The sequence below is a fragment of the Dermochelys coriacea genome, chromosome 3 (genome assembly GCF_009764565.3).
Source record: "Dermochelys coriacea isolate rDerCor1 chromosome 3, rDerCor1.pri.v4, whole genome shotgun sequence".
Taxonomy (NCBI): Eukaryota; Metazoa; Chordata; order Testudines; family Dermochelyidae; genus Dermochelys; species Dermochelys coriacea.
In genome coordinates, this window is record NC_050070.1 from 57,541,312 (window position 1) to 57,555,669 (window position 14,358).

The 14,358-nt window shown below is 37.3% G+C and overlaps 1 protein-coding gene across 48 annotated transcripts in view; it reads left to right on the forward strand.

Annotated features, from left to right (window-relative positions):
• Nucleotides 1-14,358, forward strand: part of RIMS1 (regulating synaptic membrane exocytosis 1) — a 490,129-nt gene that overhangs the window by 369,217 nt on the left and 106,554 nt on the right. For 30 of the 48 annotated variants that reach the window (XM_043510457.1, XM_043510458.1, XM_043510461.1 and 27 more), the window contains one exon: nt 13,617-13,729. The exons of the other annotated variants lie outside the window; for them this stretch is intronic. In XM_043510457.1, coding sequence (XP_043366392.1) covers nt 13,617-13,729 — 113 coding nt within the window. The remainder of the gene's footprint in view (nt 1-13,616; nt 13,730-14,358) is intronic. 48 annotated transcript variants of the gene reach the window in all.

A 14,358-nucleotide genomic window follows, 5' to 3' on the forward strand; every position in this document is an offset into this window, starting at 1 on the left:
TTGGCATGAGGATCACCACTGCCAGAGAAGTCCTTAGTAGCATAGCTCCATAGGAAGCTACCTGGGCCAGATGAAACACAGAGGTACCCCACATGGTTTTGGTCTCCCATGGACCCGCCAAGATCAATGTGGATTCCTGTGGCTTATTCCAGGAAGGGGAATAATACTTTGCACCTCCCCGAGTCAGGACTATGTGGGGCGCAATTCTGGCTTTTTCTGAAAGAAGGGATGATTCAAGACAAAGTCTGCTTGGGGAGACAAAGAAGAATTCAAATGAACAATACTTAACTCTGACAGTAAAACATTGCACTAAAGAAACATTAATAGTAGTGATAAACCCAAATTAGAACATCAGATTCAAGTCCTCCCAGACTCTGGAAAATTCTGATCTGAATCTAAACTTCATAGATTGTGGCCCAACCATGAGAGATATGATCAAACTGGCTATTGGATTTGAACCAGAACAGCAAATACCATCTGCTTTGAGGAAGTTTGGGTCTTAATCTGAATCTCATTTCCAAAATTCTAGGCCATTTTGTACTAACAGTTCAGGACACAATGCTGTGCAGCAAGGTTTTAGTCTTTTCATGGTATATATTCAACTTTTATTTTTTACCACCTGAGAAAGTGCCATAAAAAGAGCAAATACTTCACTTTGTCCTGTGTTCACTTACTTGGTTTTCACAGAACATACTGTATATAACCCAATCATTCAGAACTCATCTAGACAAAAATCCCATTGTCTTCCATGACAGTTTTATCTGGTAAGAACTCCGGCATCCATTCTCATAGAGGCATATTTTCACCATGATCTGAAAATAATTCAGTGTTAAATGGACACTGTCTACTTTCTAAGGTCCCCATGTGCAGACAGAAGTTACATCAAGGTTCGTATATTGTTAGCAGGCCAGCATTTCAGTATTGCCAATCCTGTGGCAAGATTGGCTTAAAGATCATGAGATTTTTTTAAGGCTCATATTTTGGACTGTTTTCTCATTTGTAAATACAGAGGAGGTAACACACCATTTCTGTTTATGTATATCAGGAAATTCAACCTAAAATGAATAATTGGAGGATCTTCTTCCTTTTTTTCTGGCTGATAGATGAGACACTTCACAATCTTCCCCTGATCGCTGGTACTGCCTTTAGCTCCCGCTCAAAGCCCCATGCCTTTAGTGGGTGTTGCCTCCTGCCTCATACTCTCTCCTTCTGCTTGTGACTGCACCTGTCCAGCTCCCACTGTAGGTTCAGTTTGCAACTCTGCTTCTTTCCATTCTCTGAATATTGGAGCAGCTCCTGCCCAGTCAAACCCACCCCTCACACACACGAGTGCTCTTGACCAGCTCCCCTCCATACAGGAGCTCAGCAGCAGTGGGGAAATAATAGACTCCTGCAGGCTGGAGAGGGTTGGTAGACATGCTACTTCTTTCCCTCTTCTGACTTCCCATAGCTCTTCTCCTCATCAGCACAACACTAAGTGAATGAGGGGGCAGGCAGGAGCTGCTCCTTTTTGTAACAGCTTCCGGCTGCCCCAAGGTCTGCTGCTCCCATGATGCTCTGCACAGGCTGTGCAAACAGGGGAGAAGAGATTCCACAGTAGATTGAGCAGTAGCCTTTGCTGGTGGCAGCCAGGCCTGCAGACTAATGCCTGTGATACAGGCTCCCAGTTGTATTCTCCAGTGGCTGTGGCCAGAAATGCAACATTATTTATAGGTCAGTCAGAAATCCAGAGCTATGAGGAGCTTCTTACAAGATCAAGAGGAGACAATATTACTGGACTTGTAAAAAAAATTACAATCATTGGTGAGAATGATGTTTTCCACGTGCTAGAGCGGTCTTGCACTACCACAAAAAAGTTCCATAATCACAATGACTTTTTGAAGAGCACTGTTTCTCTTTCTCTCATATAAATGCAACAATATGCACTTATGTGGAAGAAATGAGACATCTAGTGGCCAAAGAGAATGGGAATTTTTTCAACCAATTGCAAAGAAATTCTCTCATTTTCTTATATTAACAATGTCCTGGCCAACATAGGGAGTGAGTATGGTACTGAACCTGATGTATCTAAAAAGCCAAAACAAAAACCAAAACCAACACTTTATTACTAGAAAGTACATTACAAATTTAGATGCACATACCTTCCTGGACCAAAATAGGCTATATTTTTCTATAGTCCCTAAAGACACAAACAATATAATATTCTTCTTCAAACAATTAAAAGTTTTACCATGTTGGTAAATAGTAAAAATGACTTTCAATTAGTCTTAGACTCCTAAGTGCCTATGTTACTTTTGAAAATCAGATTTAACCTCTGAAGTAACCTCCTAAGGTTTAAAGGACAAAAAATCAAAGGGGAATATGTGATATCTACTAGGTAAGGTCTACAGCTCCTTGAATCGTGTGGCCAGTCTCTGCTAGTCCTAGCTTAGGTTGAAGCAGCCTAGGGCAGTTCTACCCTATGGTCAGAAAGAACTGTACACTCACCTAAGAATTGATAAAACATGCAGCACAGCCACAACTCCTTCCCATCTCCTATACCACAGCCTGCAGATAGGCCAACATAGGAGCCGTTACACCAGCTCTGTGCTGGTACGATGCCAGAAACCCCATCTGTGGAGTTACGAGGTCCTTTTGACCACAGCAGCAAAGCTGGAGTGGAATTGGGCCCAAAGTTCTTAGAGCCATTCTGCCATTTTGATTCCACTATCTGTGGCTTGGACTGCTATCCACGTCACGCTAATGGAGAGTTAACCTGAAGTGAATGCAGAATAGTTAAAAATAATCTTCAAATGGTTTCAGATTAGTCCATGCAGCACACTCAAGTCTTTAAGAACTGGTGTGGGTAATAAATTTGCTTTGTGTTCATTATGTACACTAACCAGTGTTAGAGTTCCTGCATTGCTTAAATGACTCACAACATTTATTTACAGGAGCATAAAACTGAGTGCTAATACATAAGATATTGAAAGTTTACATGTAGACTGGGGCAGAGATTTCCTTCTTGTGTGCAAGTGGATGATCCCTAGCATTTTGGGTGGTACCAGACTACAAATAATCTTAATATTTAAGTTTGGAGTTGGAATAACTTTTCATTCATTTTTTTCCATTGAGTGTTTGGATATACTTGCTTTAGCTCCCTCCCTTCCAGATGGTTAATTAATTATGATTCTTAGTCCTATCCAAGTAGCTGCTATTAGGACAGAAAGGGTAGTTGTATACAAAAATCTGTAATTTCATTAGGGATCCTCTCTGTAATAGTTAAATTTGAATGGAAGATAACTGTATGAATCATCTGAGTCCAAACTGTTATCAGTTTTATTACCATCCATTCTAAAAATGTATGGAAGGCAATATAGTTTGTACAAGAAACTGAAGAATTTATAGACCTAAATTTTTCCAAAATAAACTCCTTTTTCAAATGTAAAATGAAAACCATCCAGAAAAAAATGAGGGTGAACAGTGATGGTTGTAAAATAGTAACTGAATACTTCATTCAATAAATTCCACGACACTTTTCAATTGAAATATTTGTAAATTATTCACCCAGCTCTCATGAACATAAAACTGAATCTGATTTTGTTTTTCATGAACATCTTCATTACCTTTTCATTATGTTAGTTGGCTGATTGAAGAAGTCAAAGGAGAAAAAAAATATCATGCAGAATTAAAATAGTAAATTGAGGAATATTTCTTTTGGATCTGATAAACAGTCAATTGGTATTTATTCTCCCAATACCATATTTGGGGCACTCTCATTAATGATATCCCACATACTTAAAGTGCTAGAACAACTTTTCAGTGTGCTAAATTACCCTTCAGAAATTGCCTATTCATTGTCTATGTTCTTTCTTTTATATATACTTTCCTTTAACAATTTGAATAGGAAATTGTCTAAAATTATTCATGGATTCATAGATTTTTACTCGAGAAGCTATTATGGTTATCTGGTGTGAGCTCCTGCATAACAAAGGCCAAGTCATTTCACCCAGTGATTCTTTGCATCAACCCCATATCTTGTGGCTGAGCTAAAGCATATTTTAGAAAGATATCCTCTTTTGATTTGATTTAAAGACATCATGTGATGGAGAATTTGCCACATCTTTTGGTAAGTTGTTCCAATGGTTAATTACCTAACTGTTAAAAATGTGCACCTAATCCTTGGCCTTAATTTATCTACCTTCAATTTCCAGATCTTGTGATACCTTTATCTATTAACGAGTCCTGTGTTATCAGAAATCTTCTCCTCATATGTAGATAATTATAGACCATGGCCAAGTCACATCTTTTCATTCTCTTTGATCATTCCGCTAGATTGAACTTCCCAAGTCTGTCACTGTAAGGCTACTTTTCCAGATCTTGAATAATTCTTTTAGCTTTTTCTGAACCCTTTCCAATTTTTCAGCAACATTGAATCTGGAATACATACACTCTCTGGAATAACTGTTCCTTTTGAAGTTAGATAAATTGAGTAGTGTGTGGTTTTCAATGTATTTTGAATGTCCTAAAACTGAAGGTCTGTTTTTCAATGTATATTGAAGATTCCTGACACCTCCCTGGTGTCCTTGGCCAAAATTTCCCTTGCCCACTAGTGTTGTTCTGTTTCCTGAATGGCTGTTAGTCTCCACCCAAGAGATGATGAAATTTCATTATTACTGTATGTATGTAGTTTGTGGAATGTTCTTTAGCTTGGAATCTGGTGAAGGACTTGAAGATGGCCATTCACCTCATCCTGAAATAGCAGTATCCTGTGTAGTGATGTTGTCTTTATAATAATTCACTGCTAAAATAATTATAATTCTTCTTTCACATAAATGTGTGTGTTTTTTAATGTTGCTCATTACCAGGATTCCAAATCTGCAAAGTCTGCATAGTGTAGTCTGTCTATGTTGGTTATTGGTGTATGTGAAAGAGGTGCAGGAATAAAAGCGTAAGGTGGGGAATCATAAGCTAGTGATAGAAAAGAACCATAGCATCTTCTCCATACCCTGCTAATGCAATATTGCTACCTTCCGTATATTCTACCTACCATATGTTCCTTAGTATTTAGATGAGGCTAGGTCTCAATGCCTCACACTTGGGAAGACAGCAATTTTTCATGGAAAGAGAAAAGGAGTACCCGTGGCACCTTAGAGACTAACAAATTTATTAGAGCATAAGCTTTCGTGAGCTACAGCTCACTTCATCGGATGCATTTGGTGGAAAAAGCAGAGGAGAGATTTATATACACACACACACACACAGAGAACATGAAACAATGGGTTTATCATACACACTGTAAGGAGAGTGATCACTTAAGATAAGCCATCACCAGCAGCAGTGGGGGGAAAAGGAGGAAAACCTTTCATGGTGACAAGCAAGGTAGGCTAATTCCAGCAGTTAACAAGAATATCAGAGGAACAGTGGGGGGTGGGGTGGGAGGGAGAAATACCATGGGGAAATAGTTTTACTTTGTGTAATGACTCATCCATTCCCAGTCTCTATTCAAGCCTACAAGATCTCTATCATGCATTCCTACAACTACAATACCCACCTGCTGAAGTGAAGAAACAGATTGACAGAGCCAGAAGAGTACCCAGAAGTCACCTACTACAGGACAGGCCCAAGAAAGAAAACAACAGAACGCCACTAGCAATCACCTTCAGCCCCCAACTAAAACCTCTCCAACGCATCATCAAGGATCTACAACCTATCCTGAAGGACGACCCATCACTCTCACAGATCTTGGGAGACAGACCAGTCCTTGCTTACAGACAGCCCCCCAATCTGAAGCAAATACTCACCAGCAACCACACACCACACAACAGAACCACTAACCCAGGAACATATCCTTGCAACAAAGCCCATTGCCAACTCTGTCCACATATCTATTCAGGGGATACCATCATAGGGCCTAATCACATCAGCCACACTATCAGAGGCTCGTTCACCTGCGCATCTACCAATGTGATATGTGCCAGCAATGCCCCTCTGCCATGTACATTGGCCAAACTGGACAGTCTCTACGTAAAAGAATGAATGGGCACAAATCAGACGTCAAGAATTATAACATTCAAAAACCAGTTGGAGAACACTTCAATCTCTCTGGTCACTCGATCACAGACCTAAGAGTGGCTATCCTTCAACAAAAAAGCTTCAAAAACAGACTCCAACGAGAGACTGCTGAATTGGAATTAATTTGCAAACTGGATACAATTAACTTAGGCTTGAATAGAGACTGGGAATGGATGAGTCATTACACAAAGTAAAGCTATTTCCCCATAGTATTTCTCCCTCCCACCCCACCCCCCACTGTTCCTCTGATATTCTTGTTAACTGCTGGAATTAGCCTACCTTGCTTGTCACCATGAAAGGTTTTCCTCCTCCCCCCCCCCCCCGCTGCTGGTGATGGCTTATCTTAAGTGATCACTCTCCTTACAGTGTGTATGATAAACCCATTATTTCATGTTCTCTGTGTGTGTGTGTGTGTATATAAATCTCTCCTCTGCTTTTTCCACCAAATGCATCCGATGAAGTGAGCTGTAGCTCACGAAAGCTTATGCTCTAATAAATTTGTTAGTCTCTAAGGTGCCACGGGTACTCCTTTTCTTTTTGCGAATACAGACTAACACGGCTGCTACTCTGAAATTTTTCATGGGAGATTGGTCGGCAATCCAGTGGGCCTTACAGTTAAATGATTCCTGATACACAGCACAAATTTTCTTCAGCTACATTTCATCCTATTACTCTCACTTCTTGATTTTACAACCATTATATAGCTATAAAATACAAGTCAGTATTTCTAGGCTCCTAATCAGTTTATATTTCTTCTTTGAATTCCTTTTAATTTGTCAACACATTTCTTGCATTAAGGTTCTCTGAAACATAAGCAGTACTAAGTATGGTCTCTTTAGCATTTGATACTGAGGAACTCTGCTGTCTCCTTGGTCAGTGATATGCGACCTGATATTTACAGCTCAAAACCCCCTTTGTTTTCTTGGTATTCACATAGCATTGCAAAATCAAATTTAGATTACTTTGCTTTATCACATTTAGGCATATATTTAAAAATATCTTTGCTTACATTTTTGCAAGAAGAATCTCGGTTTATTATTTCCTGCCCGTATTTCTACCTCTTTGTACTATTTTCATGTCAGCTTTGGTGTTTGCAATCCCTCAATTTAATAAAATCTGCAAATATAAATTTATATGTAGTTTACCCCCTCAAATTGTTAGAGATGTTAAATAAATCCATACACAAACCCAGTCTCCGCAGCACTGCCGATTATCATTACTGGCCTTCATTTGCAGACCTCATATGATTTTCAACCTGTACTGTTCAGATTAGTTCAATTTGAAGTAATTTTAAAATAAGATGTCATCCACTATTATGTCCACATCTTTACTAAACTCCAGGTATATTGCATCTACTGCATTCTGCCCATTTACTAATTTTGTAACTTGGTTAAAAACAAAATCTGTTGAATTTATCTGCTATCGTATATTTTATATATGACCATACAGTTTATTGCTCATGGTTCTATTGTTCTGTAGAGGCACTGGGGCATTTGGAGGGCACTCCTCCAAAAATTCATAGCTGGCATAGTCCTTTAAGGACTGTCTTAAGTTACAACAATTCTTGGCCTGCTCTAATTTTTTCCAGGGCTGGGACTAGAGCAGTTGCAGCTTGAGAATAAGATAGCTGTAACCAGCTCCCTAATATGTCTTCATCTCTTCCGCTCCTGCACGGAGAAGATATTTGTGCCAGAAAGATTCCGGCCCACTGGGAATTTGGATTTAATTTTTGTTTTGCACAAGCAATTTAAACATACAAATACTATAAATACCACAAACTAATACATCAGACTTGTTTTTCTTGTGATGAAAATCAAACAAGAAGTATATTTAATTTTAATTATAGCTTGTTTTGTAACAATAACAGAAGAAATATTTCCATCTTTCAAATTACTATTTATAAACCATTACAAATTATTATGATGACTTACTCTTCCACTGCATACATACCACTTTTTGTTATTCTGTATACACAAATTAGAAGTCCAGGTATGTAGTTTTACTTCCAACATCTGACAGGGTTCAATTCTGAATTTTCTCTGACACATTTAAACTACTCTGCTGTATTTGGGTCTCCCTTAGTGCAGAAGTCCACCCACCTGGTCTTGACTTCATGATCAGGGCCTTATTTGTTAACTTATCTTAATAAAACAATGTCCAGTCATTTCTAGGTAAAAATATACCTAAGCCAGGGAATGAACTGCACAATATAACTGCATGTTTTCCCCTCCACTCAGTGAGCAGCACAACACTGTGTAAAATATGGCCTAAAAATGTTAGGTAACAAAAGTTACCAAAAATAATGAAAAGAGAAAATTCTTCAGGAAATCCTTGGGATACATTGGCAGCACAGTGACCTTAACTCTTAGGGTTCAAACTGTCCTTGGATGTTCATTTGACTTTAGGGGGAGCCAAATACTTAAACATACAAATGCAGAATTTCTTTATGTTAATAGAAGACACATATATAATGTCCTGTGCAACACATTAAACATATATCCTAAGGCTAATGTTTCCAAAAGAACTTAAGGGAGTTAGGTTCCAAACTTCCACTGAATTTCAGAGGGAGTTAAGAACTTAACTTGCTTAGGTACTTTTGAAAATTCCAACCCAAATCTTTCTACAGGAATATATAAGCAGTAATCTATTAATACAGTATCATTTTACTGGTATTGGTTAGTTTAAGGCTTATATTGAATTCCACTTCCTTACTTAGTGGGATAAGACTTGCAGGGCAATCGCTACATCCAAGGGTCCAAGTTGGTGAAAGGATGTGCCTCCTTTTCCTCTCTCCCTGCTCAGAATACATGTAGAGATCATATGTCGGTAGGGGCTGGTGCTGGAGAGCATTGAGCATAGTCACACATTAGCTAATTCAGGTGTATATGGTAGGTACCGGAGGGAGCACAAATTGGTCCCAGCAAACCCCTCTCCTTGTGTATTTAAGCATTCTTGGGCTCAGAACACCCATTCTTGCTACTTAAAGCTGTCTTGTTTTGTGGTGTTGTTATTAGAGCAGGGTTACCAGGTTTTCTCTGGATCTGATCCAATTGCCTTTTGAGGTTAGAAAGCATTTTTTAATTTCTTCTAGACAAGATCGGTAGAGGTATCTGGTGGGTTTTTCATCCTCCAGGAGGTATGATACGTGGGGGTAAGAAGGGTAAAAAAATAAAAGAGGATGAAGTAATGTATGTCAATAAATATTGTCACAAATTGTAGCCAGTGTCCAGCATGTAGAGTTTCAAAAGGCCAGTTCTTGGAGGTGAACCTAACCATGGGACCCAAGAGAGATATGAGAAGGTATTAAATCTTTGCAGACTCTGCTCTCTCTTGTCTGTACTGTCATTTCCACCTTCAATAGGTGGTTCGTGGGACCAGACAGTGGGCTGAATCATGAACTGAGCAGGAGTATTTAGCAAAGGGAGCCTGGCTTCATTCCTTAGTGGTATGGTGAGAGGCCATTCAACCCCACACTGGACACAGTTAATGTCTGGCTATTTGGGGAGGTGGGGAGTCATTCCATCCTTATATGTTAAAATTGATAAAGTTGAGGCCTGACATTTTAAATCCTTTCACACGACTTCTTCATGCTTTATGCTTCTTCATGTCCTGAATAATGTGAATCATTGTTCATCAGCTCTCACATAGTTTACCTAAGAAGAGCCTGAAAACCCCTAATAATAAAAGCTCTGGGCCTAGACCTGCAATCCCATTGTGAGTAGTCCACTTGGCTTCACGAGTAAGGGCTTTAGAATTTTCCCATAGCCATCTGGCTAACAGAATACCTCTGAGCTATACATCTGTGGATTTTGACCTCTACAGCTGCTGAAATGCGCCATGTGAACTCTCATCAAATAAATGCATAGGCCAAAAATAATTGTAATGCTTTTTTGTGGGGGAGGGGAAAATAATAAATAAATACATACATAAAGATAGGTTTCTCCAAAGTACATACAAATCCTGATAAATGAGTATAATATTAAGAAGAGATATAAACAATTAATGTAATTGACATTTTTAGACGTATGAACAGTTGTCTGTGAAATACTACAACCAGAACTGTCAAACTGTGCTTCCTTTTGGGGAAAGTGAATGAGAACTAACCATACAATCCCAATGAAAGTTTCCTAGTGCAGTTCCCCTCTTTAATATGTTATAATATTGACTTTTTGCCTGAGTCAGTGGGTGCTGATGAGACTTGGGATATGTCTACATGGCAAACAAAAGGTGTGTTCTTAACTCAATGTTGCTAACACGTTAGCAAACTCAGGTCAAAATAAGAGTGAAGACATAGCAACTCCAATTTAACTTGGGTTAGCAGCTTGAGTTTAACCTGCTCCCCTATCCCAGGCTCTCAGTTAAAAGCCAAGGTGCTTTGTCTTTATTACTATTTTAACCCTAGTTAGCTAACCCAAATTAAGAACATACCTTTTTTTTGCAGTGTAGAACTACCCTTAGTGTGGGACTTCTCTCAGGTGTGGCTTCCACCACTGAACACAGGTTTCACAAGGGTGAAACTTGGCCCCATTGAAGTTAATTGGAGTTTTGTCATTGACTTCACTGTAGCCAGAATGTCACCCATAAAGTTGGAGTAGCCTTCTTACTTTGTGTAACTATTGATGAGGAGGACGTTAGAGGTCTATGAATCTAATGCTTTAAAATGTAAATTAGTGTATACTCTTAGTGCTCAAGGTTGCTAAAAAAAATACCCCAAACCCCAACCCTCTATACTTACACAAATTCTGAAAGGACATATACCATATTTCTCTTAGAAGCAGCTGTACATTAAATGTTCATGTGAACTCTGGGTTACCTAACAACACTTTTCCAATAAACTAATTACATAACCAAGTAATATTTTTGAATCTTCACATCTGATTGAACCTCCTTTCAGAATATTCAGTTACATGCATAACAGATATGTGTTTGTTTATGTATAGCAGACAAGCTACAAAGTATCATAGTTGTATTTTATATATAAAATATGCATTTTACACATATCCTGTTTAGGAATATAAGAATAATGAATCAGTGGGCTTAATACCATTACCTTAAATTATGCACAAAACCAAATTTATGATACAATTTTAATTCAATTCACAATCCTCACTGGTGGTTCTCATGTAAGCTTAAATAATTATCAATTCCAGGCATAAATACTGGGATTAAGATGTCAGTCCTTGGTGGCACAAGCAAAATAGGTAGAGTAGTGATCTAATGTAATCCTCTCATTTCTCCCCACAATTTATTGCAGATGCAGAAAAAGAATAATGCAGAATAATGCATCTTTAAAAATTTAATGTAGAGAACTCAATTTTGCCCTCAGATACCTCCATGCAACTTCCATTGAAGTCAATTGGAGTTGTACTTGCATATCTGATGGTAAAACTGGACCCTTACTATTAAGGTACACATTTCCCAGCATGATTAGTAATCCAGAATACTCTGTGGGCCCAATGTGGCATTCTGCAAGTCTAGGATTTGCCAGACTGGGCCCTCCATAATGTGTGGATATTAAAGGTTACTACAACAACCTTGATTTTTGCATTTCTTGCCTTTAGAATTTAAAATTATAACTATATCAGATCATTAATGTAATTTGTTTTATTTAATTTTCCCATTTTTAAAAAATAAAAGTAGAGAAAAGGGATGTTCAAAATTGTGCACTTGTGCATTTGCTTGTACCCAGCCAGCATATAGACATTCCATGGTTTACACCCTCAAGCGCAATAGATAGGTAGGTGCACAATCATTGTTTGGGCAGTTGTTCACAGTTTTGAACAGCTGACCCTAATCTTCATATTGATTTCTGTATATTTCTTACTTGCAAAGAAAAAAAATGTAGGCGTATATAGAACTCCACAATAAAACAACACAAAGCCCGACAGCCTCAATATCTAGAGAGACAAAGTGGGTGAAGTAAAATCTTTTATTGAACCAGCTTCTGTTGGTGAAAGAGACAAGCTTACACAGAGCTCTTCTGTTAGTTCACAGTGCAGACTTGTAAATACCATAGTGTATTAATTTTAAACTTAGTAGACATTCTGAATTTTATGCTTGTAAAACTGATTTTTTTCAGTGACTTATAACTCAGTGCTTTTTATTTTGATATGTTTTGTTTTCCCTCACTGTCCTGGGTATTAACTCTCAGGGATTAATCACCTGAATTTTTTTATTTTTAAAATTCATCAGTATTTGAGAGATGCATGTGTAAAAAAGAAATTAACCTCTTGACATCAGAAAATAAATTAATAAAGCCATGTGTAACTCAAAAGTAGGGAGAAAGGACTGTGCTCAGATTTTTCGAAATTAAAAAATCATCTTCGCTGTGAGACAAAGCAAGAATATTTCAGATGAAAAGTAGAATTTTTGCACAAAATGTAAAAACTGACAGTCATAATGGAAGTCTTTATGTAACTTTAAGTATAGTGACCACTATAAGATTATTGGGGCCTAGTTCTACCACTTGTACTCATATTATGTAGTACTATATTCTGAGAGTAATCTCATTGTTTCCAGTACGACTGCTTGTGGAGTAAGGTGCTACTTAATGTGAGTAAGGATGGCAGAATATATAGCCCTTTAAGAGAAATATATGTAGCAGTTAATTTCTTTTGCTTCTTTTGACTGGAGGAACTTTTCTATAGAAACAGCCACCAAATACTGAGCAAAAATAGTGGAATAAATGTGTGCATTCACCCAAGCACACACACAATCTTTCACATCTTCCCTCCTTTATTTTTTCAAAGGTATATTTGCAAACATATTCAGTACTATCTGCTAACTACTTTCAAGGAGAGAAAAGAATGTTCTCTGTAATACTACAGTTTTTAGGGTTTTTTTTTAAAAAAAGAACAGTACATATTACAGTGAGGAAAAGTAAAAATGCAAGAAAACATTCTTCATTATTATTATTATATTATTATTTCTTTGCCAAAAATAAAAAAGGAAACATGGGAAAGCAAATACTGTCTCTCTAAGGATCCATGAGGCACAGCAAGCAAAAATTATGCAAATTATTTTGTATGTTTTATAGTCAGATAGAGAAAATTGTTCCTCCTTATGAATGTTTTAGTCATAGTAAACAATTATTGTGATGGAAGATAGTGGTAGGGATTAACTTCTTATTTAAATATTTTTAGTATTATCTGTGCAGTATATTAACACTTAGAAAACAACGATAACATTTTTCACAGTCAACAAATGTGTGGTTAGAAAGACATTATGTATATTCTCTGCATCCAGAGGGCTTAACAAGTTTATAGTTCAGCCTATCAATTTAAATTCCTTTGTTCTTTTGACATCTATTACACTAGCTTGATAGTATATGGGAAATTTGGATATCTATCCATTTTCAGGTAAAGACTCTAGGAGTCTGAAGTACTAGATTTATTCATATTAGCCTTCCTCTGTTCAGTGTTTACACCCTGCTTGTTATTGTACTGTTTGTATATTTCTTTGTTTTGTTGAGATGGAAATAAGATCAAAATTGCTGCTAAACCATTTATTTATTTAGAAGTTTTTCACCACTTTTAATAGGCTTCCATTATGTGTTTTTACAGCAAGCTTAGTAGTGGAGGAGGAAACGCGACAGATGAAAATGAAAGTGCATCGTTATAATCAGACAACAGGGTCTGGTTCTAGCCAAGAATATGAGCGTGAGCAATATACTAAGGTAAAGTTAGCAGTATTAAAACAATATTTTGTTTGGAAAGGTGAAGGAGTAACATGGCTACTTAAAATATTATCCAGTACTTAAGGATATAATGTTTACATATTTTGAAGGAAGCTTTTTTGAATCACAGCTTTATTATATTACTTTATATTAGATTCATAGTCAGAAAAGTGTATTAGACTTCAGTTTTTGAAGTAATCTAAAATGGGTTTTCACAATACAAAATGCTTTTGCAGATGCTCATAGAGTAACGTATTTGTTTCCTGATATTGCTAAAGACATAATCTTTCCTGCTTGGAAATACATGAAGGGATTTTGTTTTCACAGTATAACTCAATCATCAATTGAGTTTTGATCTTCTTTTCTAATTGAAATATAAAATTTTCTTTTGAGACACAAGTTTACATGATAAAAGTGTAATTGTTGCATTAAAAAGTTTAGTCCAAAGGTACCATATGGCAAATTTTGTTTATAATACACATATGTGCTTCCACAGCCATTTGACCCTTCTGCTGAATAGGTCTCAATTAGAACGCAGAAAATGACATGTAGAGTTCTGTTATGCCTTTTACAAGCCAAGCCATAGAGGACAGAGCTGTCCATATGTGCATAATTGCTGAAGGCATTTG